Source organism: Equus przewalskii, chromosome X (assembly GCF_037783145.1).
Source record: "Equus przewalskii isolate Varuska chromosome X, EquPr2, whole genome shotgun sequence".
Classification (NCBI taxonomy): domain Eukaryota; kingdom Metazoa; phylum Chordata; class Mammalia; order Perissodactyla; family Equidae; genus Equus; species Equus przewalskii.
In genome coordinates, this window is record NC_091863.1 from 4,951,861 (window position 1) to 4,974,041 (window position 22,181).

The 22,181-nt window shown below is 38.5% G+C and overlaps 1 protein-coding gene across 30 annotated transcripts in view; it reads right to left on the reverse strand.

Moving 5' to 3' along the window:
* PNPLA4 (patatin like phospholipase domain containing 4) overlaps positions 1 to 22,181 on the reverse strand; it is a 134,034-nt gene that overhangs the window by 85,146 nt on the left and 26,707 nt on the right. For 7 of the 30 annotated variants that reach the window (XM_008538781.2, XM_070605446.1, XM_070605445.1 and 4 more), the window contains exon 7: positions 15,773 to 21,671. The exons of the other annotated variants lie outside the window; for them this stretch is intronic. In XM_008538781.2, coding sequence (XP_008537003.1) covers positions 21,540 to 21,671 — 132 coding nt within the window. In that variant the 3' untranslated portion in view covers positions 15,773 to 21,539. Of the gene's footprint in view, positions 1 to 15,772; positions 21,672 to 22,181 lie in introns of those variants that run through there. 30 annotated transcript variants of the gene reach the window in all.

Genomic DNA, 22,181 nt, shown 5'->3' on the forward strand with positions numbered 1-22,181 from the left:
CGCTTCCTTCTCCCAGGGCTTTCCTGAAGCCGCTCTCTCTGGGGTAACTTATGAATTTCTGCTCCTCACATCATTCTCCTGTACTTGACCTCCCTGAGGAACTGGCTGCCGCTATTTCCTCCACGTTGGGATCACAGGAGCCTAAGCGATTTTCCTGCTGCTTCTCTTATTATGTAGCTGACATTGCTGATTTCCTTGGATCCCTTGAACCTGGGCGTTATGCCTGTACCCCGGCTGCTGTAGGCTCCCTCGACTGCCCCCTCCAGAAGATACCAGAGTTACCTGATTCCTTTCCTTCCATTTTCCTCCGCCCCTTAATGGTTTCTCATGAGGACACCTTCTTAATGCATCCTTTGCACATGAATCTTTGGCTTGGGGCTGGCTCATGGGAGAATCTGCTACACTCTGCTCTTTATCTACCATCTTTGCACCCATTATCGCATCTTTGGGTCTCTTCCTCTCCTCCTGAGCACCTCCCACCACGCCTTTTGAAATCTCACCCACTCCCATCCTTCCATCACCTCCATGGCAACACATCCCAAAGAGTAATCCTCAAATCCAACCTTTCTCCCAAAGCTCCCAACTGGGCTATTTTCAACAGGATGTCTACAGTTCCACATTTAATATGTACAAAAGCCAAGCCATCCCGTCTAGACCACACTTTCTCAAGGATGGACTTTTTCTTGTTGTTAATCATTTTCTTCCTTTTCTCCTCTGCTCAGGGCTAAGACGGCCTTCTCTGCAATGCTGACGTTGGGGTGGGATTCGGCTGGTTTAGTTCTGGTTTGCATTTATGTGAGGCTCCACCTTAAAGATGAGAGCATCTCCTGTGAGACTCCAGACCTTGGGAAGCCCTGCCCCCAGATGCCTGTCCCCTTTGCAGGGCAAGGGATCCATCCAAATCCAAACCCAAATTCATAGTAATTAGCCAATTGTCTCTGAGCCAGAGCAGCTTGAAAAGCCCAATATTCTCCTGATTTCTCTGGGTTTAGACTTTTCCCCAAAACTACTGGTCTAGCAATTCCATAGAGTCTTTGCAGCATCTTTGATGCTTTTAAGCAGTCTTTAAAAGATTATTTTATCCAGATTAAAAAAAAAATTATTTTCAGTCAGGGTGGATTGATTTGAATGACCCAAGTAGCTCTATTGGTAAAGGAAATTCAATGATTTCTCTTTTGTCCATTATACTTTAATTCAGACTCCTCTAATCCAGTCACAGAATTGTAATCATCTCTAAAACTGGTTACTTAAGTCTTTCCTCGTTCCCACTCAGTGATGTCAGGTTTATCTTCCTGAAATACAATGATGATGCCTTCCTCCTTTGACACTCAGAAGTCATCAGTGTCTTTCGACTGCCCAAGGAGTCATTACCCACCCATTAGGCAGGCCAAGACAAGTTTGTTTCCAGGATATGCCCTACTCTTAGCTCCCACTCTCCGCCATTCTGCATTTAGAGGATGCCTCAAATAAACGAATTACACATTAGCATGCCTCCTGGTTCCAAGTGTCTTGTACACCCTCTTTCATCTGCCCAGAGAGATCTTCCTACTTCTTCACCAGCCAGGCTGCGCCACAAAACATTCCTTGAGCCCCCTGTAGGAAAGCTCTCCCTGCTTGCTTTTCCCAAGCCTTTTTTTATCTCCCATGATGCTTCTACCTAACAACTTGTATTCTGGGACTCTTTTTAATGTAGACATCATCTCCTTGAGTACTGGAGGTGTGTATCACCATTTGGGTACCCCTCTTCTCACTCAACCACACGTGGCACAGTGCATAATACACATACAGTAATTTATCCTTAATTTTAAGATTTCCTTGTTTGTTTGTTTACCATTCTGGTATATATGGATTAATGTATGTATGCCTTTTTAGCAATGAGGAGAATTTCAATGCAGTTGGGTGTCACTGTTACCATGGTTAATTAGGCATTAACCTAATTAAAGGGCAACCAAACCAGGCACTTAAAAATCATAAGGAGGGGTGTAAGGGATAACAGAGAAGCCTGAACAGAAGTGGGCTTTTAGACTAAACCTTCAGAGAGGTGTCAGATGCTGAGGGAAAGTAAATCCAGGTCTTAGAACTCTCTTCCTACATCTGTTAGGAGGGGAATGCTCAGATCCAAATAAGAGGGACTGAGAATGTGTGTGGTCAGCACAAAATTATCATTGGCAGAGCTAAGACTATACTGCTAATTGGGGTTGCAAGCTGAGTAGGTTAAAGAGTTTGCATTTGGATGTTTGTCCATTTTAAGCATCCAAAGAACTCTGTTCTTCTGGGACAGTGGTGGGAGCTAGCAGACAATGCTTAATAACTGCAAGTCATAAACTCAGAAAGACAAGGGACTTCTGGTTCAAGGAAAAACAGAAAAAATTGTGTCCCTCAAAATGAGCATCATTCACCATAAAGGACACTAACTTCTAAGCATTAACTTAAAGCTACAGGGAAGGAAAATCCTGAAAGAGATCTCGTGAGTGAGAGATGGCAAATGGTAATCAATTGTGGAATTCCCCTTATTTCTAAGTTAATATCATTAAGATGCTCTGAAGGTAGTAAGGTGTTCTCTTGTTTTATTTTAATGAAAAATTGTAATTATCTGATTTACTTGTCACCTTGGTCCCTCTAACTGTTTTCCTATAAGGTCTTAAACTTTGCATCCAAGAAGTATTCCATTTGTTTCTATGTTGTACTTGGGGTTGCACTGCTGTGCTGGCACTTAATCAATGGATAGCGAATGAATAAATGACTGATGGAATGTTCTATGAACATCTCTTGGTTGTATTTCTTCCTCCTCAGATCCTACCTACACTTTGAAGAATATTTAAATTAGCAGAGAAACTTGATTTATTATCTTCTTGGATATAATATGGCCTTCCAAGTCTCTTCATAAGTTTCTCAGTGAGTAGTTAATTTTAGAAGCACCCTAAACAAATATCTCATTGTTAGGCTGATTATTTATAATGTTGATTAAAATTTAAACACATATTTATAAAGTTTATCTGTGTGTTATTAGATAGAGTTTATTTGGATAGATGTGAATGAAGGAATAAGAAAGAGGTAGATGCAAGCACCCACCGCTTTTTAACCATGGAGCAGACGTTTTCTTCTCAATGGAAATAGGATAGAGAATAATAAGACACAACCCAGCCCCTGCCCCACCCTCACTCCCACCCCCACCACTACCAAGAAGCAAAGAAACATACTAATAAGGAATTCAAATAGTAAATATAGCTTAAGGCATGAGTTTCTGAATATGGGCAAAATTGATCCTTACCATGATAAAACCAACCCAGTTGAAGATTAATATGTTCTCTAAATTAAAACAAGGTACACTTCCTGTTCGTTTATTTTTGTCGACCTGATCACCAAAATTTGAAAAGATTGATACTATCCGTCGTTAGTGCAAGTGGAGAGAAAAATGTTCTCAGGAACTATTGAGAGAGTGTATCTTGGTACAACTCATTTTGAAGGGCAATTTGCCTAGAACCTTTCAGAATTTTAATTGTGTGTTCTCCTTGAGCCAGCAATTCTAGCTGTAGGGGTTTGTCCTATGGAAATATTTGCAGTGTGCAAAGATAGATGCACAGAGATCAAAGAGAATGTAAAAAGTGACCACAAGTAGGAAATGATCATGCGAGTTTTGGTCTACTCAGACAAGGGCAACTTAAAAGCATAAGTTAAGGCGAGAGAATGATTCCCGTGACATGCTACTGGATGGGGCAAAAACAAAAGAAAGTTGCAGAAGAATATATACTCTATAGAAAGCATGAACCAAATCTATTTTTGTACTAAAAAAAAAGATGTACTTTTGTGTCTGTATATCTACACACAAAGAAACAAATATATACCAAACAGATAATAATTACTATTCCTAATGTATGGATATGGGGGTAATTTGACGATGTTTTTCTTTTGTTTTTTAATGTGTATATGCTTTTCCCCCATGTTCATATACCATTTTGAATTAAAACAGACACACAATATTCAAGTAAGATTTACTGCCAGATGCAAAGTTTCTAAAAACATTCAGAATCCGTGTAGTAGAAGGCAGCTGGGCATCTGACTGCTGTTCGTGGAAAATTTGTGGTTTGACAGCCTCAGAGTTTTTCTGTTTTGTTTTTTTAATACGTATCCTGACTTGTGTGGAGGAAGTAAACCCACCTGAAACTAACATGTCACATGCTGTCAGGCTCAGAAACTTTTCCATCTTCAAAGTAACCCTGAAGGGAAAATACTTCAGCCCAAATAATAACATACTGGTAATGCTTTGCATGTAGAAAGTGATTGTAAAAATAAGTGACTTTTTCCTTCACAAAATTTCAGGAATATAATATTTCTGTGAATATTGTTGCAGATTATCTGGCATCAGGAAAGGTGAAAGAATAAGGCTCCTCATCACAAAAATCTGCAGAATGTAGGCAGAGCTTTAAATGAGAGTATTCATCAAAAGTACAAAGACATCATTTGAACAAATGCTGTCACAATCAAAAAACATCAGCAAGTACAAAACAAAGAGTAATATAAATGTTAATAACTGCGTATCATAATTCAGTACTTCCCATTAGCTCTGCTTTGCGTCTTTCTATATTCATCGATTTTCTACATTTCATTATACTGTAAATAGAAATTTGTTTCTTTCTCATGCCTGTTCTCCCATAAATAACCTTCTACAGATAGTTGTAGATTATTCAGGAAGAACAAGATAATGGGAACTAAAATAAGTAGGTAAGGAGTATTTTTCTTTATTCTAAGCATTCCATCTGTCTAACTATATTTATGGTATGTAAAACACCTGTTTTTATTTCCAAGGGACCAATCTGGTTCTGAAGTCACAGCTGGTGATAGTCTGTGAGGGTGTTCAGATACTATTTCTCGAGCAAGGCAGATGGCTATCAAAAGCAACTTCATCATTTTGTTTTTTTACCACCATCCAAAAATGTAGACAAACTCATGGGGACAGAACTGACAATCCTTCAACTTGAAGGGTGCAGGACACGTGGTCAGTGTGTAGGCGTGAGGGACAAGCATCAGCATGTAAGAGCTGAAGGGACCAGACACCGAGAATGACAATCTCATAATAATAATGGTAATAGAAACCAATACCCAGGACTAACTGGTGGATGAGCAACAAGAGTAGTAACTTCCACGAGCCGCATTGACCTAAACTTTCAGATGTAACTGGACTTGAGCAGGGCCCCTTCAGAACAAGCACTGGCAGAGAAGGCCCAGCCTGGTCTGTAAAATGAAGGCAAAGTTGCGCAAGAATAAGCTTATAATGAATGTAGTAAGAAGTTGAGATGCTCAGATTAAGTGAGATTTGGGAATTAAAGGTAGGCTTACGAAAAAATAAAACTGACAAACTGTCGTAAGCAGTGATTTGGACAATTTCTTATGGAAAGGACAAAAGTTAACTATAAGAGCTGGACTTCTTCTGTTAAGGAATCAACTCTGGTAAAATCAACTTGGAAGGTGCAAAAAGATCTCATGACCTAGACCAGGAATACACTGGTTAATAAACCAGATCCTTCAACTGTGGGAAGTCTGGAATGTTCTTTCTTTATCTTTAGGGTGTGTGAGATTATTGAAACACTGGACATGTGCACAATTGGTAAAACTGATGAAATGCAAGAAAGACAACCCTAAAAATGCATGAGAGGGAATAAGAATATAGATAATAAAGAAACACCATTAAATTTAAGTTATTAGCACTTTTGACCTGATTAGCTTAAGTGAAGCAATCCAATTTTCAACAAATTGTGTGCTTATTGTATTTGCTTCATATAGTGCTTAAAACAGTTCAGAAAATCAGATATATCAGACTGTGATTTGAATTCAACGATTAGAAAAATTTCATTTGGTGTGCAATCAATGTTTAAATGTCTATGGAAATCCAATTTGTCAAGTTAATAAGCTTTACCTTTACTGGTTATACAAATAAAATACAAATATTAGAAGAATGCTATATAAATATAAATTGGATATCAAAGTAAAATAGTGGTACTCCTCATGCACATAAACTTCTTGGATATTAGGGACTCTATCAACATTAAAAAGGGCAGATGCATCAATATCTCACGTTGTTTATAGCTAGTAGAAATGGTTAAGATTGAAATTAAACTCTAGAAATACCTGCTGGTAAAGGAGAGATGAAACTAAGGATACAATGCCCTCTGGAATGTGGTAAACAAGATCCTGTAAATACAGAGGATATGATCCTAATTGAGAACAATGTGACTTAAAATATTTCAAGTAATAGGAAGCAAAGAAGATCACTCCAAGGAGGGATTTGTTGGCTATTTATAGAATTAATTTTTTTTTTCTGGGAAAGATTTGCCCTGAGCTAACATCTGTTGCCAATCATCCTCTTTGTTTTTCTGCCCCAAAGCCCCAGTACACAGTTGTATATCCTAGTTGTAAGTCCTTCTAGTTCTGCTATGTGAGCCACCGCCACAGCACAGCTACTGACACACTAGTGGTGTGGTTCTGCGAATGGGAACTGAACCCAGGCCACCAAAGCAGAGAGCACCAAACTTTAACCACTAGGCCATCAGGGCTGGCTCTAGAATTAATCCGTAATAGAGATGTTCAGCATTGAAAGGAAAGTATGTGATATAATTTAGCAGTTAAAAGAATAAGATGAAAGAATTAAAAGCTAAAGGATAGTAAGAAAAACTGAAAGCTGTATACACATAATCCTACATCTGGATCGGAGATGGGGACCACCAGAGAAAGAAGACCATAATTGAGGGTTTCAGAGTGAGAGTCGGGATGAGACTGAGAGTTTGGTTAAAGATATGTCAAGTGTGTAGGTACCTCAGAGACCACCAAGTTGAGGCATTCAGTAGGCAGTCGGATAAATGGGTCTGGGGACCATACAGTGGGAAGTCTGGATCAGGGCTGGATCCTAGGACTCATCAGCTGATGGGCTGCATTTGAAGACCCATTAACCAGCTGAGAAGAATGAGCAGGAAAGCCTGAGGGCTTGCAAGATGATCTGAGGACCTTGGGAGGTTGTGGTGAAGGAAGAAGCTGACACAGGACGCTAAGAAAAACCGACAGGGACCCAGGTGGAAAACTGCCAGAGAGCGTGAATGTTTGGGTAACCTGTCAAATTCTGCCTAGACATCAAGGAAGATAAGCCACGAGAAACGCCCCTGTGTTTGTCTACTTCCACCCCCTGGGAGCTTAGCAGGAGCAGTCTGGATGGTGGGGTGGGGGCAGAAGCCAGACCAGGATGGAAGAGGGTTTACAGGACGTGGGTGATGGAGGTGGCAGTGGTACAACCCTGGAAATTTGGCTCTGAAGGTGAGTGGAGAGAGACGGCGGTGTCTCAAGGGGGAAGTGGGGCATGGGGGAACTTTTAATTTTTAATACGGGAGATAATGAAGTCTGTTGGTGATGGAAAGTATGAGAAAGGGAGAGGCTGACGATGTAGGAGAGAGCAGATAAATGATGGAAAGAGCTCCCTGAAAATATGACGTGACAGGCTAGAAAGTCAATGCGCACATTTTGGTCTAGGAGTGGGGAGAGACATTCTCTCCATTTTAGCAAGAAGGAAGGAAGGGAAGATGGGAGTGAGTCAAGGAAGATTAATAAACTGATTCTGAGAAGGAGATGGAATTCCCTTCGGATGCATTTTATTTCCTCCATGGTGCAGAAGGCGAGGTAAATAGGCTGATTCTGAGAGGAACTGAGGAAACGTGATGTCTAAGCAGAAGAGAGAAGGAACAAAAGTGTGGGGTAGGAGAGGAGTGAGTTTAGCAGATAGTAGAGGCGTGAACTGACCAGCAAACATTTGCTATTGGCTCTTTTTAAACATTAAAATTAATTTAATAGAACTTGAAAACTAAGATTTTTGCAAAATCTGGGTATAATAGAAATATAACATATAAACTATTTTATAAAGTCTTAAACTTTAAATTATTAAGTGAACTCCTAAAGTGATTCCAACATTGGAGGTAGAAAGACAAATATTGCCACCACTAATCATTAAAATAAGTTACTGTAGAACATCCTCTCACTTATTAATAGGCTTTTTTTTCCTCAAATGGTAATGGAATTTGGATATTCATTTTCCACTACTGTCAAAGGTAATGCCATTTTCTCTGGTGAGTTTAGAAACTTGCTCACCAACACTACAGTTCTATGGACAGAATGTTTCATGCAATTTCGCATCAGAAACAAACTACCTTGCAATTGTGGTATTTCTGTGTTTCTCTCTCAGACTCTCGCATCTCATTTCTTCCAAGTCCCCAACTAACAATCATGTCTATCCATACATCTCATTTTCAAGTTTACTGTCCCCTTTCCATCCCTTTAATATCAGACATCTTGGAAAAATCTGTCTGTAAAATATGGCAATCTTGTCTGTAGAATCTGCCATTTACTACCCTCCTAGAACAATTTCTTGTTCCCATCACTATGGAAAGCGCCATCTAAACAGCACTTCTCAAAACTTAATGGATCACTTGGGAACATAGTTAAATGCAGATTCTCTGTTCGTTAGGTTGGGAATGAAGCCTGAGATTCTGCATTTCCAATAAGTTCCCCAGCAATGCCCCAGTATTGATTCACTGACCACAATTAGAAATCAAGGACCTAAACTGTCATCATTCAAGGACTTCTCAATTTTTTTGCAAGCCATCATGTGAAAACTAAAGACTTGGGCCGGCCCCATGGCCGAGTGGTTGAGTTCGCGCACTCTGCTTCAGTGGCCCAGGGTTTCACCGATTCAGATCCTGGGCGTGGACATGGCACCATTCATTAGGCCATGCTGAGCTGGCATCCCACATGCCACAACTAGAAGGACCCACAACTAAAATATACAACTATATACTGGGGGGATTTGGGGAGAAAAAGCAGAACAAAAAAAAGATTGGCAACAGTTGTTAGCTCAGGTGCCAATCTTTAAAAAGCAAACTAAAGACTAGAATCTTGTCTGCATAGTTTCATTTAATGTCACTCTTCAACTCAGTGTTCTTTGTTTCCCAAGCCCATTGCTCCACAAAATCGGCTTTCACTGACGGTCACCGTGGCGTCACATCCAATGGCTTTTCCATCCTTATTTTACTGGCTTTCTCTGCTGAATTCAACAGTAGACAACTCACACGATGAAACTATACAACTTTGGCTTCCCTAGAGGAAGAGATTCTTTTAATAGCATTACTCTGCAAACATCAATTTTATTCTTTAGAGAAAGCCAGTAATAAAAATATTTCCGTATTTATCTCTTTGCATATTGTTTGGGCCTCAGGCCAAAGAGGTGAACATGGGCTTCGAGCATGAACCGTCAGAATACACACTCCCCAAGCCCACAGGAGGTCAGAGATGGCACATGACTCAGTCAAGCCCAATCAGAATTTTCTCTTGGACTTTTCTGTTAGGCCTATTAAAAAAATAATAAAAACTCCTCCCTATGCCCCGTGGCCGCTTATGTGGTAAAATATGAGTTCTGCTCAGAGAGCAGCCACCTTAACCACCATCTGGAGAGAAGCTGTTCTGGTGATAGATGATATCTGATGCTTCATTTGAGCAGCTGTGTTCAGGTGTGCCCGATACACCCTGGATGCACAGCCGAATGTACCAGTCATTCCTTCCCCTTTCTTTTATCCTGCTTTGCCTTAAGATAATTTGGATTGGGTTTTCTTCACATGCAACAAAAACTTCTGTAATTAACTATCCTAAAAATGATCTCTTTATTCAGCTTCCCTTAAATAAGAAACATCTCTAAAGGCTCCTTCGAAAAATAGATAAAAGACATTAAGAGAAAATTCACCAAAGAAATTAAGAAAGTTAAGGTTAAGAAATTACTTAACCTTTCTTGGCTGTCATTGAGCATTTATTCTGCCAGTTGAACTTTAACATCTATTTGTCACATTTGGAAAACAAAAATGCCGAGAGTGTGACTGAAATTTGTAAAATTTGTGGTTTAATATGAGGAGACTAGATGCCACACAGCATTTAGTCTTCCCAATCGGGAACATTGTATGTCATTATCGCACATGCAGGTAAATGTGTAGAGTTTTCATATGTCTCTTGCACATCTTTTAGATGTAATACATATTTTTTGCTATTGTGAATGTACTGTTCCACTTTCTAAATTCTGCTGGTATGAAAGTACTATTAATTTTCGTATATTACTATAGACATTTTAATGAATTCTTTAACTTCTTATAATATTTTTTCAGTTGATTATCTTGCATTTTTAAGTCCTGAGTCATTCACTTATTCCTCGACTATCAAGGACCAACCGTGTGTTAGGTCATGTTCATGGTGCTAGACACAACTTACAAATGATAATCGTTTTGCTATTTTTCCATTTTTTAAGCTTTTATCTACCTTTGTTCCTGTATTTTCTAGAGCTTCCAGAACTATTTGTATAAGGGCATAGATGTCAGACATACTTGTCTTATTCTTGATTTAATGGGAATATCTTTCACGCTTAATTACTAGGCATGAGGGTTGTCATTTGTGAATAATTTTTTGAATATTTTTAATTGAAACTTCTTTTATTCTTAATTGAGTGTTGCTATTTTATTAATCTAGCATGCATATTGAAAGTTATCAAATTACTATAATGCATCTGACAACAATGTTTTTCCTTTAGGCAATTTGCATAGTGACTTAATTTAGGATTTTATTGTTGAGTTATCAGAATACAATTACTGAATGATGGACAGACAGACAGATATCACAACCAAGTAGGCAAGCAAGGAAAGAGTAGATATGTACATTCTATCAATGTGTAATCTATTGCATTAGCAGAATAAGAAAGCCATCACTATATGTAGAAAATACAAAGTATATCATTCATCAATGATAAGTCAAACAAAATCCCCTAAATAGACTCAAAAAGGTTAACTTCATTAAGTTGATTAGAATATTTAAGTTAAAGTAAACAGTAAATTTACTGACAAAGCTTTGGAACTGCTTCCTTCAAAACAGGAAAAGACAAGAATGACTTGATTGCTAGTTCAGTATAACGCTGAGATAGAGGACATAGAAAGAGAAGAGTTAGGTGGTCTAATTATTAAAAAGGAACAAAGGCCGCTCTTACAACTCATACTCGATATGAGCGTCTAGGTGGACTACCCAAAAGAATCTATTAATTACAACTAAAGATGGAGTTGAGTAAGTGTGATCATTATGCAACTACTATCAGCATTTCTACGCACTAGCCAAAACTATAAAATGTATTTTAGGAAATGAATTTAATTCAAAATAAGCACAAGAATAAACCTAATAAAAGGTGTAATGCAAAAGCAAGACGGAGAAAATATAAAAAACTCCTACAAGTTAAGAAGAACAAGACAGCTCAATATAGAAATCAGCAAAAGATACAAAAGCTAATGCATGTAAGAGGAAACATTAAATGGTCAATAAACTTTCTTCAAAGAATACTCATCAAGGATGGCAACTTGGAATGGGGAGTCAGACCAGAGCTGAGCGAACATGTCGTCCTCCAGGGGTGAGAGCAGCAGTGGAAGTGACAGATCAGTTACATTAAGGGATTGATCGAAAATAAATATATTAACCATAACTGAAGACAGGCAGAAAGGGATGAACCCTGGAATTGGATGTGTCTTTGTGAACTCTTGGTTTTTCATAGATGATGAATGGATGGATAGACACATAGATAGACACATAAATAAATATAAATGTAAATGTTAGCACATGCGTGCACACATACACACGCATACAAATTCACCAGCTCCATCTACTGAGAGGATCTGGGAGCAGGATCACACCAATAACACTGTTGTTTGGCTAATAAATTTGGTTTATACATACCATAAATATAAATACCATTTTCTAGTAAAAAGAACTACAATCCTTGGAGAAATGGCTGATTCCAGAGCTGGGGCAGAGAAGGTACAAGATGAGCCTGGAGCAAGGTGTTCCAGAAAGCAAGGAATTGCTCAGAGAATGATGAAGATCTGTTAAAAGTACACAGGAGTCAGCCCAAACAGGCTCCCATTGATCAAGTTGAGGACAACTATCATCAAAATAAATGATAATAGCAGGTTATAGTTCATTGAGTAAAACAAGAAACCATGAGTCCATACAGACATAAAAAAACAATTGAAAGCTTGATGAGGAACAAGATAGTTATATAATTTTGAAAATACTTCCCCAGAAGCTGCTTGATTATCAAGGGGAATAGAGTAACTTTACAGGGACACCTGGCAGACACCACCTTAACTAAGGCTAAATCGTGTGCCATCTGATAAGATGCAATGAGAAGAAGGCAGCACCACACCTGTGATCTCCCTGCCAATCAAGAGGAAACATCAGATCAACCCAAATTGAGGGGAATCCTATAAAATAACTGTACTAGGTTAAATAGTATCCCCCTAAAATTCACATCCACCCAGAATCTCAAAATGTGACTTTATTTGGAAATAGGTCTCTGCAAATATAATTTGCTAAGGATCTCAAGATGAGATCATCCTGGATTTGGAGTGGGCCCTAAACCCAATGACTGGTGTCCTTATAAGAATATAAAAGTGTACAAACACACACAAGGAAGAAGCCCTTGTGAAGACAGAGGCAGATATGGAAGTGATGCTGCCACAAGCCAAGAAAAACCAAGGATTATGGGCAACCACCAGAAGTTGGGAGAGAGACACAGAACAGATTTTTCTTCAGAGCCTCCAGAAGGAACCAACCCTTCCAACATCTTGATTTTTGGACTTCTGGCCTACTGAGCTGTGGAAGAATAATTTTCTGCTGTTTTAAGCCACTCAGTTTGCAGTACTTGTTACAGCAGCCCTAGGAAACTAATCCAAAAACAGACCCATAATCTTCCAAACTCCCAGTGCCATGAAGCTGAATAAAGGCTGAAGAAATGGTCCTGACTGAAGGAGACAGAAGAGACATGAAGACTGAGCGCAGCATGTGATTCTCACCTGTATTCTTGTCACAAGAGACACTCTTGGGACAACTGATGAAATTCGAATGGGGTCTGCGGATTCAACCAATGTATCAATGTTAATTCCTGGATTTTGATTATAATATTGTGTTTACATAGGAGAACTTTCTCATTTATCAGAAATACACACAAAAGTACTTCGGGGTCAGTGGGACATCAGGTTTGGGAACTGACTTACAAGTGATTCAGGAAAACTTTTTTTACTGAACATCCAATATTTATGACTATTAAAAAAAAGTTGTTATTGTTTAAAAATGTCCACCTTTCTAGTAATCAGGCAAATGTAAAGTAAAACAAAAGTAAGATTAGAAAAAATTAATAAATCAGAGGAAACCAGGCCTAGGTAAACACGAGGGGTGACAGGAATTCTGGCTCAGGGCTGCATGTGTGAAACAGGTGCCTCTGGCTTGGAGAGGTGTTTGCAGTAGCTACTCAAGTTGAAGATACGTGTAACTTGTGATGACCCCGCATTCCACCTGTGCATAGACACCCTAGAGTTTGGCCCACAAATGGCACAAGGAAACATGTTTGAGATGGGCATATCAACCAACATTATTTGTCAGGGTGGAAAACTTGAAATGACTTAAATGTCCATCCAACAGAAATATGGATAAAGAAATTTTGATACATTGATATAACAACTGAAATGAGTGAGCCTGACCTCCATGTATCAGCAAGGATCAATTGAAAATATAAGGTCGAGTGAGAAAAATGAATTACAAAAAGATACCCGCTGAATGATGACATTACATAAATTTTGAAAGGCACGCAAACACACTCTATTTTGTTATATATGTATGTGTGTGTATATGTGCAGATATGTATTTGTTTATTACAGGCCAATTTCAGTATAATTATTACCTTTGGGAAAAGGAAAAGGGAGAGAATAAGTGGAGAGGAGCTTTAGCTTTAAAATCTAATATTTTTGTTATTTTTTAAATGTCTGAAGAAAAAAAGCTAATTGCCAACAAATTATGGAATATGAGGTTGTCCCTTCTAATATTTTCTGTATTTTTCTTTTTCTAGTATTTAAAAATATTGTACAATTAAATAGAAGAATATTTTCAAAAAGAAAGAACTATATGGATATGGATGCCTCTCTCTCTGATAAAGCACTCCGAACATTCCAAACCACCGTCACAACAAAAAAAGAATATTTTTCATTATTCACGATTCTATTGCATTATCTGTGCCAAAGCTTCTTAAGCTAATCCAAGAGGAAAAGCATCGAAAAAGGATCACAACCATCACAACAGCATCACCACCAACAGAAGAAACAAAACTACCAAGAACTGGTATCTCTAACAATGTCTTCAAAAGGGCAGCTATATATGGTTAGGCAGGCGTTAGTCACATCAAAGACGCTGAAGATTGGCATTACAATGACAAAAATACAATAATTTCCCAGCAAATGGAAATACAACATCTTGAGGAAATGGAACTACATTTTGAACTCAGAGGAAGGTGCCAGTGGGAGTAACCGTGACGATGATCTTGAGACACTTTATCTGAGGCCACTCCCATTACTCTACAGCACAATATTCTATTTACTTTTGTAATTTAATACAGTCTGCATTTTTAAAACCTTGCTTATTTACTCATTTACTTGTTACTATCTACTCACCCAGTGAAACAAATATTCCATGAAGTCAGGGACCAACCCTATTTATTCATTTCTACATCTCAAGCATGTAGCACAGATTCTGACACACACTAAATTCTCAATAAAAATTGATGGGATAGACCAGAAAGCAACAGATGAAACATCTTCTCTCCAGTCCTTCTAATGCATGTAAACATTTTGTAAATCACTGGTATTTTGAAATGTACATTAAAACTACATTGGTGCCATTTTGATCTTCCTGGTAATAGCCACTACTTAAATGACACTTAAAATGATATATGGATGCCCACCAATGAATTATTGCCTCTAAGCAAATGTGAGAGATCAGTATAAAACCTGAATTATAGAAAGATTTTTAAGCAAAGTATTTTATAGTACTGCATATGGAGTTGATTCTGACTCTATATGCATTCATTTTTAATAGTAAATTGATTACATTTTACTGACAAGGAGAGTGCAGGCATTGCAAAACACAACAAACAAATATATTGTACATTGTTGGTATATAAAATAATAACAAATAACAATGAAATCACTTGTACTTTTTCATATAATTAGCCTAGAATACTAAATTACTCAAGAGAGAATCTAGCCAAGTGATTACATAATCTGTTGAAAGGGGCCCATGGCCTACATAAGACATGATGTATTTACATATTTAAAGCTATATTCACTTTGCTATTTGAAAACCTATAATGTAGCTGAAAAATAAAAATATGTTCTGGTTTATATAATTAATTGATTAATGATTTCTAATATGGAATTACTATCATCATTTTAGTGTATTTACATAGATAAAATGCACATAAACTAAGGAATTTTTATTTATAGCTCTCTTACAGCAGGTAGCAAAATACTATATTAATAGAAAACAATTGGGTTTTGGGGTCGAAATTATTTCTGTGAGATACTCTATAGCCATAAAATTAGATAAACTATACCTAAGAATTACGCTGACAGGACAAATAAAAAGAAAATTATTTCAAATACACTACTCATTATTCTACAAAGCCATATTTGAAAGCTGTTTTTTAAAAAAAGATAAAGGCATTTTAAATACAGATTGAGAAGTTCAGTGCCTGTAATGTTCTAAAATTGGTTTGAACAGTGTTTTCAAACTGTAGATCATGACTCATTAGCAGCTGTGAAATCATTTAAATATTTCATTACAATATTTGTTAATAAAATGGAATGAAAATGTCAAAAGCATTACACATGAGTATTGTTTTATGAAAAATTCTTTTTATTCATATATATGTAAAATATATACATTTATGTATTGGGTCACCATATAAAGTAGGTCACAGTCAAGAAAATTTGGAAGTCACAGAAGAAAATGGCATACCAAACATCACAATATATAGCTGGTTATAATCAAATAACCTAACCAAATAACCTAACTTTGTTAGGAGAAAACTTTTCAGATTGTAAAACCAGGAAACCAGTTTAAATTCATTTATGTATTTAGTTCTCAGTGTGCTAAGAGAGGATTTGTGAGCTACTGAGCTGACAACAATATTATGAAATATGAGGAATGATAATAGAGCAACTCATATGATCTTCAGCTCCTTCCTTCAGTTTCGGAGTGTTAAACATATCATACTTGGGGCTGGTCGGTGGTGTAGTGAGTTCGTGTGCTCCACTTCAGTGGCCCAGGGTTTGTGGGTCTGGATACCGGGCGTGGACCTACACACCACTCATCAAGCCATGCTGTGGTGGCATCCCACATACAAAATAGAGGAAGATTGGCACAGATGTTAGCTCAGGGCCAATCTTCCTCACCAAAAAAAAAAAAAATCCATACTGAAATGATGATTCTCCAGGGAAGCACCAAGCTCCCCATTTGGAGACAAACGGTGGATCTCCATCTCCGTAACTGACAACCTAATTGAAACCCTTTTGTGCTTACCAACCTTTTCAGGCTTTAGGAAGAAAGAGAGCGTTACTCTAAAACATGCGCAATAGGGCTTTCTTTCATGAGGATTTTTAAACATGAGAAATAGAAAAATAATTTGTAAGGCCTTGTCTACTTTTCCCTAGGTATCAGGCAGGTATTTACGTATTTTAACTAAATCAATGAGGGATCCTCCAGTAGCAAGGAACAGACACTGGTCTGACTGTCTTCAAGCCACAGAGAGAACGCACTCAGGATATGTGGTGGGCTCCCACAGCTGGCAGCAGCTGAAGACCGCATTTCAAAACAGTGCAAAGTCTTCACTGTTGGCATCAGGTTGGCCGTCCCTGGGCACTGCTCCTGTCCTGTGGTGACAGGATACCCGGCCTGTGGCTCTCACTGCTCCTGAGTTAATACTGACCTTCTTCCTTCATTCTCCCTTCCACACTCCCTTTGCTTTCAGTCACACTTCAAGAGATCAGAGCCCATTCTCCAGTGGAATAACCCACATCTTCAGTCCTGAGTGATCTGTACCCTTGCTCCTGCCAGATAAGGTCAAGAAGTCTTCCACTAACTAGTCCACTAGTGATGGCAGTAGAGGGGATAACCAAGGGAATTATAAGGTCACGGTAGTTTTCCATTAACTAGTCCACTAGTGATAGAGGCGAAACCAAGGGAATCACTTATGTTTCATGCCCATTCCTCCCTCCCTTCATTCTATAGCAGCAACTCTATCTCCCTTTGTGCTACAGACTGAATGTTTGTGTCCCCCACAAATTCATATGTTGAAATTCTAACCCAATATGATGGTATCAGGAGGTGGGGCCTTTGGGAGGTGATTAGACCATGAGGGTGGAGCCCTCACGAATGTGATTAGTGTGTTATAGAAGTCACCCCAGAGAGCTCCCTCACCCCTCCCACCATGTGAGTATACAATGAAAAGGCAGATGTCTATGAACCAGGAAATTGGTTCGCAGCAGACTCTGAATCTGCAAGCACCTTGATCTTGGACTTGCCAGCATCCAGAACTGTGAGAAATAAATTTCTGTAGTTTATAAGCCACCCAGTCTATGGTATTTTGTGATAGCAGCCTGAACAGACTAAGATACCTTGATATGGACAATAACATCATTCACTACCAGGATTCTGTTCAGCCAGTGGAAGGAGCAATGTGAAGTGGCAAAGTGAAAAGGATCCTTCCCTCTTTCAGGGGAATTGATGCTGGTAACTCCCTTGAATGTGAAATCACTGTCAGGTATTTATGCTTCGGGCTGGTCAGTACAGCTTCATTTCCCAGTCCCATGTCCTTGCCAGGAGCTAAGTTTTGGGGGGGCTGTGAAATGTGCCCTATGTCAAAGTGTCCCTGATGTCAGTAAGTCCAGTGATGGATCACTCCTCTGGCAAATTTTGTCCTTTCACGAAGCAACTTTTGGATTTGAACAGGCATCATCGTGAGCCTGTGGGCCGCTCTGGTCCAGGTGAGTGATGGCTTTGGGGGTGAAGGTGGAGCTCTGAGCTTGGCTAGCAATGGATACCAGTACGTCTCAATGGTCTCTTCTTGCTTTGTGACTAAAGGAGAGGCAGTCCCCTGCATCTCTGGCCTTCTGGCTCTTTCACACTTCTTGTGTGGCCTGAATTATCCACATCTTGGTTTGCTTAGTTGCTCAGGTGAGCTCCACTAGGGCAGGAACCTACATGTGTGTCCTATTGAATCTTTGTATGGCTCAAATCCATTCTCAAGGCCAAATAAGGGAGAGTATGTCATTTGGCCTGAACCTTCTAGCACAGGATTGGGCACAGTTCTCAATCCATGAAGCTTCTTGGCCTACAGATCATAGCCTATGAACCAGTGACCCATCTGGAGGGCCTTGAGCTTGCCCATAGCTGTAAGGTCACATGGCAAAGCTGTTGAACCCACCAGGAGAGGGCTGATGCTCTTGGACTGGCTGGAACTGTACAGTTTTCCAGAAGCTGGTAATACATACCGATTTGCACTTTACTTGGTCTGCCCACAAAAGTGAATTTGAATCTATATGGTTTAAAGAACACTTGTAAACACAATGAAAGTGAGCATTAAGTGAATGCTTCATCTCTGCACAGCTAAAATGTACATGCCATGACCTGTTGTACCTAGCTATATGTGTACATGCATACATATGTATGTTTAAGTATGTGTGTCTGTATTCATGTTTTCAACAAAGTAACTTCACCTTATTTCAAGATTAAGTTGGACATGCTATTATGGGTTGTACAGGACTGCATATTTAGAAATGCTTTCTATAACATGGAAAAAATTGAACCATATTTTTGTCCCTCTTTAAGTCAGTCAAGAACAGGAAAAATTATCCTGAGGGGACATATGTGAAGAATACATAAATATATGTATTAAACTTGAGTAAGCGAAGCTTTGAGTTGTGGCACCAGAGGCAAAATTAAGTGCAGAGCTGAGCAATTACGTGGGGAATTCGGCCCAACTAAATTGTCAGTCTGCAGATAGTAATACTAATAACTACTATTAGTATTATTGTTTAAAAATTTGTCCACTTTTCTTGATCTGCAATAATTGCTTTTCCTCCTGTTTTAAGTTATATAATTCAACTTTCAATTTTATTTTGCTATAGTGTAGACATTGCTTAGACAAGAAAAACCTCAAAACCCTGAGCTTCCCTAATTATCGGTTCCTCAACTGTAAAACTAGCGGACTGGATCCAAAAACCTTCATGACTAATATTTATAAATATAAAAAGAGAAGTAATCATATCTATCTGCTTTAAAAACCAGAAAAAATTAAAATCAGAATACCTGAAATCTGTCCATTTTAAGTGCTTATGTCTGCTTAAAATCATATTCAACGCCCAGGGCCGTACGACTGTTTCCTTACAAGCTTCTGGTACGCACGCGATACGTCCGATATTGTGAATCCAGAATGAAACAGAGGTATTTTTTTTTAATATACTGCTTGCTCCTTTGAGCATTATTTAACTTCAGAACCAAATCTGTTTTCTCTAATTGTCAACGGAAGCAGTGGGTCACCATAGTTACAAAGTAAAGAGCGTTACTGAAAAGAAGAAAAAAAAGACTAATGAAATTTTAAATGACAGATTCAAAGAGATCAGGAAATTGCCCCAACAGGGAACTGGGAACTTATCAAGCCGCCAATCACAGTAATTACCCTGTAAACGTATCAGTATTTGGGCCAGAAAGTCTCTTCAGGTTTTCCATATATCAGTTCTTCGAAATGCTGATCCCAGCAATATGGCGGAGCCTATTGTTCATGCCTCTCTTCCATTAGTCTAGGTGTGTGAGGATGCACTTTACCCACCACAGAGCATGTTCTCTGACTTGCCTCATATAAGAATTGAGTAGAGCACCCCTGGAGAACAAATGCCAAATGCATTCAAATTATGGGCTTCATTACATTGCAGTATTTTCTCATGGTAGAAAGATGCTGCACTGCAGACCCATCTGTCAGTGACCTTACAATGTTTTACAAGGAAAGTGCCATCCACCAACATGGTCAAAGACATATGTGGTCGATAGAAAATACTTTCATAAAGTCTAATATATTAAGATTTGTTTTTGCTTGGAAGAAGCATCAGTAAAGAATTTATTGAACTATCATATGAATAGAATATTCACATGAAATGATAAAAAGTAAGGAGAAAAATCTAGTGAATAAACAGACCTAAGAATGAATTGAGAATTCATCCACTTCACATCACTTATTAAAACAACATATTAAGATTTAACTACATGCTTACTAGAGCAGGAAAAAACACATACCCCAGGAGCATCACTACAATAAGTCTGCACAACTCATAAGAAACGAGGCAATAGTTGGTGTTTATATGCTAAAAATTGTGTACTTGGGGCTTTTAAGAACCACAAAATTGATTTAAAGAATGGTTTCAAATGGTAAAAAGAGAAATGTATAACAAAGACATGCAATTAAACTGGTTTGTTTCTAACTGCTTCTTAGTAATTAAGAGTTCATGCTTGGCAAAGCCCCATAAAAACAGATTTAACACAGTGTATGTGAATTAGTATAAACCCACATACAAGTCCTCAAAGCAAAAGAACAACTACTTAAAAACTGGGATCGGTATAACATGATTTAAAAATGATAAGTGAATGATTATTCTGGATTCGATTCTTATTTACCAGGCTACTTGGTTGACTTGGTTCTTTGTGTTTAGCAGTATTTTATCTATTTAAGTTCCTAGAGCAGATATATCCAGTATATAGACTAACAGCTGAACATCTGGTGAAGTATGGCCTTGTAGGAACAGAGAGACAGAGAAACTGACACGTAGAGAGAGAGAATATGAATGACAGGCTGGGTTTTAGAACAGGGAAGCATCAAAATAGCCTGATCATCACTTCAGTTGAGGGTCGAGGTTTGGAGGGAGGAAGCTGGGGAGGGGTAAACTTCTACTGAAGAATGAGGAAAATATATCTAGTTTCAAAATCTCCTGGGCTTCTGGTCTACCCTCTTCTGGCCACCCTCTACCTCCTTACGAGGAGCAACTGTGTGCGCCTGTGCAAAGCAGACCTCTGTTCCTACACCCTTCTCAAAGGCCTTTAGTGATGCTGACTATTTCTCCGATCCTTCCTCTCTCATCAGCACCCTGGACAGTGGTGCTCAGCCCAGATCAGCCTGAGAACATGGTTCCTTCTATTCTAGAACTACGGGACACCTGAAACACCCATGCTTTATGGCAAAAGGGTGCTGCCACACCCTCTGTAGAGAGGATGCACACATGGCAGCCCTCCATTTTCAACATTCTATGGTTTACCCAAAGAGCCTACCCTGCTAAAGTTTAAACAGGCTTTTCAAAGGACATGATCGTTCTCTGAAAAGGACTCCTCATCACCTGAGTGTATCCTTCTTGAAGATGCTGCCAAATTCTAATAAAATGCCTCTTATTCCCTTGCACCAAGTAATAATCTAAGTATTAAAACCAATTACAAATATTAAAAACTAAAAATAAAATTGACAGAGTTCTGATACTTTTTTTAAAAGAAGGATTTAATTAGAAACTTCCACCAAAAACTGTCTGAAATGTGTTTTGCCTTATAAACTTTTAAGCATTCTATTCAAACCAATTTTCTTTAAGTAAAAACTGAATGGTATCATCAAAGCCACGTTGATACAATGATTCCATTTTCCTCTTGCTTGGTGGGAAAAGGGCTTGGTTAAGCCTCACCAAATTTGCCACAGACAACTAGGATAGAAAGACAAAATGAAGCTATAGGATATTACAGTACAGGTAATGTATGTTATTTCTGTAACCTAAGTTTTCTTATCACAGATACAATTAGCTATAAAAAAATCAGAAGGAAAAATTAAACTGAAAAAGTTAACCCCACCCATAGACTATATGAGGGTTTATCAGCCTTGGTACTTTCAACATTTTAGGCCAGGTACTTTGCGGTGAGGCTGTCTCATGCATTGTAGGATGCTGAGCAGCATCCATGGTCTCCACCCACTAGATGCTGGTAGCACCTTCTAGATGTGACAACCGAAAATGTCTCCAGACATTGCTAAATGTCTCCTGCATATAATATAATTTCCTGTTGAGAACTATTAGATTGGATTAAGGGAACCAATATTTTTACGTAAATTATTCAGTTGAGTCCCTAAGGTTTTCTCCAATATTTCTGCATACTTAATTATTGCCATCTTTTTAAACAAATAAATGATCTAATTTAAAATTGTACTGAAATCCTGCCAG